General features: G+C 44.6%; 1 protein-coding gene across 7 annotated transcripts in view; it reads left to right on the forward strand.

Annotated features, from left to right (window-relative positions):
- Ip6k2 (inositol hexakisphosphate kinase 2) overlaps nt 1-3,227 on the forward strand; it is a 30,426-nt gene extending 27,199 nt beyond the window's left edge. For all 7 annotated transcript variants that reach the window (XM_015487252.2, XM_015487248.2, XM_048794556.1 and 4 more), the window contains 2 exons: nt 1,606-1,781; nt 2,455-3,227. In XM_015487252.2, the coding sequence (XP_015342738.1) occupies nt 1,606-1,781; nt 2,455-2,955 (677 nt within the window). In that variant the 3' untranslated portion in view covers nt 2,956-3,227. The remainder of the gene's footprint in view (nt 1-1,605; nt 1,782-2,454) is intronic.
- Nucleotides 3,228-5,130: the final 1,903 nt, after the last annotated feature.

A 5,130-nucleotide genomic window follows, 5' to 3' on the forward strand; every position in this document is an offset into this window, starting at 1 on the left:
CCTACATGCTTACTGCTGTCCTCTCTGTTTCCTGTTTTTTTTTTTTTTTTTTTTGTAATTTTTTATTTTTAATGTGATGCTAATGATGATAACCAGTGCTTCACAAGATGCAAGGCATGTGCTCTACCACTAAGCCACAACCCCAGCCCCTTCCACTGTTTTTTTTTAATTTTTAATTTTTTAACTTTTTTTGTTCTTTTTAGTTATACATGACAGTATTTTTCATACATACATGGAGTATTACTTCCCATTTTTTTAGCTTTATTTTATTTATTTATTCTTACATGGTGCTGAAGATAGAACCCAGTGCCTCACGCACACAAGGAAAGTTCTCAACCACTGAGCTACAAATGCCAGCTCTACTTCCCATTTTTGTGGTTGTATGTGATGTGTAGTTACATTGGTCATGTATTCATGTATGATGTCTTCAGTAGGTGATGATTGGATCTAAAGGCTTGATTTAAAGATCTAAAGAACTGATTTGGTTTCAGTTTGTGGGAATGGGAGCAGTAATCCCCAAGAAATTATATTGTACATGTCCATTGGGAAGCAGAGTCTTTCTCTTTGCCTTAGATCTAATTTTTCATTAGGTAGTTTTCTAATTTTGTTATTCACAAGCTGGAAACTTCCTATAAAACAAAATTTTTCCTCATCAACTATATGCTTGAGGTATGGTTTATATATTTGTGTTTTAATCCATTGCAGTTGTTACCTTTACCAAGTTTGACACAGTGGTGGTAATCTATGATAGTTATCTTGCTTTCTAGTATGAAAAAGAGTCTAGGAAATGACCATGTATATTTCCTGCTCCAGATGTGAACTCAAACCATTCCCCTAAGGCAGGGGTCAGTGAATCTTTTCAGTAAAGGGCCAAATAAATTTTTAGGTGTTGTGGCACATACATATGTGCCACTATATATTTAAATGAACTAGTGTAGTTGTGTTCCAGTAAATACTTATTGTCACTCCAATTGAATATCAATTTTCATGGATCATAAAGTATTATATTTATTTTGATCTCTTAAAAATGTAAAAACCACTACTAGCTCATAGATTGTACAACAATGTGCAGTGGACTGTAGTTTACCATTCCTACTCTAAGGACCACTGGTTTCTATTAATGGGAAATAGACCATACTAGGGGTATTTATTATTTCTGGTCATTATTTCTAGACATTTTCCATGCACACAGCTTGGGAAACAGTTTTTTCAAGACAAATATTTTTTATGAATTTGTATTGAAGTTTACAATTTATATCTAAGGCTGCAGGATTTACTGAGCTCATTCTATGTATAATTGAGGACAGTATGCTATTGTACTCTGATCCTACACATAGCTGAATTCAGGAAATCTTGTCTTCTAAGGCTGGAGCACCTCAGGCCTGTATCAAGTCTAGACACTAGCTGCTCTCATGCCAGTTCCCTAACAAGAAGTTCCTCTTAGCTCTTTAGTTAGCTGTGGGCACTCTATATAGGAGACAGCACAATTAATGGAGCCCCCTGTGGGGTTAGGCTTCTCTGGGTCACTGCATTCAGGCACAATTCCCTGTGCCAAGGTATCATGTGTAGCACTTTCTCTTGGGGATGTAGTTCTTAACCACTTAGAATTTATATTACTGGAGAACCTGACTTCCCGCTATGAGGTGCCTTGTGTCTTGGACCTTAAGATGGGCACACGCCAGCATGGTGATGATGCTTCAGAGGAGAAAGCAGCTAACCAGATCCGAAAATGTCAGCAGAGCACATCTGCAGTCATTGGTGTGCGTGTGTGTGGCATGCAGGTGAGTAGTGTGCTGGTGCAAGACAAGGGCTAGCTAGGGAATCCAGTAGCTGCTGCTTCCCCACTGTGGTGTAGTTTTATTTGTTCTAAAGATTTCAGAATGACCCAATATGAATTTGATGCTTTCTGGTTTAAAAAAAAAAAAAGAAAGAAAAGAAAGCATGTATTTTATGTCTGGGTAATTTCTCTGAGACTGTCCTGGTAGGCTGAGTCCAGAACCTATAGACAGAAGTAGAGAAAAAGACAAGAGGATTAGTCTGTCTCCACTGACCCAGATGTACAATAATTTAACCCAGGTCAGATGGCTGCATTGCAGGTTGATACTGATCAGAGAAGAGAGCAGCTCATGTGTGACTTGGTGTGCTTATTAACAAACAGTCAGATCCAGAGCCTGGTGCAGTGGTACACAATTTGATCCCAGCTATTCAGGAGACTGAGGCAGGAGAATTCCAAGTTTGAGCCAGCCTCAACTTAGTGAGACCCTGTCTCAAAATTTTAAAAAGAGCGAGGAATGTAAAGTGGAATAGTGCTTGCCTAGTATTCATGGAGTCCTGGGTTCAATCCCCAGTCCTACAAAAGAAAAAATAGGAGCAGATCCCAGATGTCACATCACCATCACCTTCCCCCACCCCAGTGTCCAAGCCTCATCCACTGACTTGCTGATCTCCCCACAGGTATACCAGGCAGGCACTGGGCAGCTTATGTTCATGAACAAATACCATGGGCGGAAACTATCAGTGCAGGGCTTCAAGGAAGCACTTTTCCAGTTCTTCCACAATGGTCGGTACCTGCGTCGAGAGCTCCTGGGCCCTGTGCTCAAGAAGCTGGCTGAGCTCAAGGCAGTGTTGGAACGACAGGAATCCTACCGCTTCTACTCAAGCTCCCTGTTGGTTATCTATGATGGCAAAGAGTGGCCTGAAGTGGCCCTGGACTCGGATGAGGAGGACTTGGAGGACCTGTCAGAGGAGTCAGCTGATGAGTCTGCTGGTGCCTATGCCTATAAGCCCATTGGTGCCAGCTCAGTGGATGTGCGCATGATCGACTTTGCTCACACCACTTGCAGGCTGTATGGCGAGGACAGTGTGGTGCATGAGGGCCAGGATGCTGGCTATATCTTTGGGCTCCAGAGTCTGATAGACATTGTCACAGAGATAAGTGAGGAGAGTGGAGAGTGAACTTGCTGGTTGTTCCAGTACTTGAGAGAGACTCTGTGTCCCAGACACAGCTGTGCTGCGTCAGGGAGGAGGCCAGTATGGCCAGGTAGGGGTCCCTGCAGCCTGGAGCTGATGTGCAGTGGCCTCTCTGAGCCCCAACCCGAGCCCGCTCCAGCTGCACTCGGGAGTCTATTTATTTTAACTATTTCTTCAACATTCCACATTTGATGATGCAGATACCTCTTTGTTCCCTGAGTGTAAATGTTCTAATACAGATCTTTTTGTTTATTGTATCCATGTTGTTGTTGTTCTTTCCCAGGGCATGTAGCACCCCTCCTAAACCTCAGAAGCTTACCATGTGTTGTGACCTCTTCCCTGGCTCTGTAATATTTCTACCCCCCTGGCTATTTCTAACCCCCCATGGATTCCAGAGTTACCACAGTGTCTTGGCTTGGTTTCAACCTAGCACCCTGAGGTCACCAAAAAAGAAACCTCTATAGACCTACCTTAGCCAGGTCTCCCTGATCTGTGCTGGTTGTCTTTCATTATCCCTACCTAGAAACTATATTTTTTGTTTGTTTGTTTTAATTAATTACACATGACAGTACAATGACCTTGACATATCATACATTTGAATCAAATGGGGTATAATTTCTCATTTTTCTGAGTGTACAGGTTGCAGAATCACATTGGTCATACAGTCACGTATATGCATACAGCAAAACTATACTTTGACACTATACTTTGCCCCTATGTAGCAGCTTAAGCCAAAGTTAGGCAGCAGAGGCTCCAAACTTTAGGTCTAGCTTTTTTTTTTTTTTTTTTTGTGATGGTGCTGAGGATTGAACCCAGGACCTTGTACGTGTGAGGCAAGCACTCTACCAGTATCCCCACCCCTAGGTTTAGCTCTTGTTCCCTCCTGTCCACTGGCAGCAACTAATAAGCTGAAGACTGTGATGTCAGATGTCCTGTATCCAATACTGGGGTTTGAAGTAACACTAGGCTGTGGTCCGCTGGCAGCCATAGGCTGTGTGAAAAAGGGGCCTGGTGTTGGAGGGCACAATAAAAGGGGTTATGGGTAGGCTGATCCTCTTACCCACACCACCTGTCACTACTTCTACCCAGCCCTGGGCTCTACCGCAATTAACCAGTCTCATCCCTCACAAAAGTTCAGGCAGTGCAGGGCTGGGGATATAGCTCAGCTGGAAGAGTGTTTGCATTGTATGCACAAGGGCCTGGGTTCAATCCTCCGCACCACAAAAAAAAAAAAAAAGTTCAGCCAGTGAAGTGCAGCCCCTAACTACTACTCCTCTGGGCCTGCAGGGGCTCTGGGAGGAGGAGGAGGGTCCCTCCGAGGGAGCTTCTGGAATTGCAGAGCCGGATCTAGTGCAGAGAAGCCAGGGTCTGGTTGTCAGGTTCTAGTGGCTCTGTCCCTCACCTGAACTTTTCAGCCACCTCCTCTCCAAGACCCACTAGGCCTACCTCCACCATACCTAAAAACAGGTCAGCTGCATACACTAGCGTTTTGTCCACACCTGCTCCCAGTGGAGAGTGTATCCCCAGAACCCTTTGGGGCATATTCCCTGGGCTTCTCAGGAACTCACTAAGGAGGTTTGGGCTGACTGTTGGATGGGACAAACATTCTTTACAGCCATATGGCATTCCACTCCCCACCTTCTTCCAGCTCTCCTGTCTGCCCTCAGAAAGGGGCATCCGAAGTAAGATAATCTGGGAGTTTAAGTCCTATAAATAAAATTAAAAAGTAAGATGATAGCGATTGATAGTGGCGGGAGCTTGACTACTCAGGGTGATGGGGCAGGGTGAGCAAAGATGGGAGGACTTTGAACAGGGATATAGTCCGAAGTGGTTTCTATTCTCATATGCTCCATCCTCACACTTCCTGAAACCTATAATGAAAGCACCTTGTCCAAGTTACCATCTTTACAGTTAGTAGGTCAGTACCCTCTTGCCCCGGACAGTCAGGGCACACAGGCTAAGAGCCGAACACATCTTCATCAGGATATAGGAAGGGCCGCAGCGTTGGGATTTGAGCAAAATGGGAGTCCAAGGGCGTGTGAGGGAAGCCAAGGCCGAGGCCATGTATCAACGGCCCTGAATCTAAGAGGTAACGCTGCAGAGAAAGTAATCTCTTGAGCTCCTCCTCGCCGCGTCTCTGGGGCCGACAGGGGGCGCCCG

The sequence above is a fragment of the Marmota marmota genome, unplaced genomic scaffold, assembly GCF_001458135.2.
Source record: "Marmota marmota marmota unplaced genomic scaffold, marMar, whole genome shotgun sequence".
Lineage (NCBI taxonomy): Eukaryota > Metazoa > Chordata > Mammalia > Rodentia > Sciuridae > Marmota > Marmota marmota.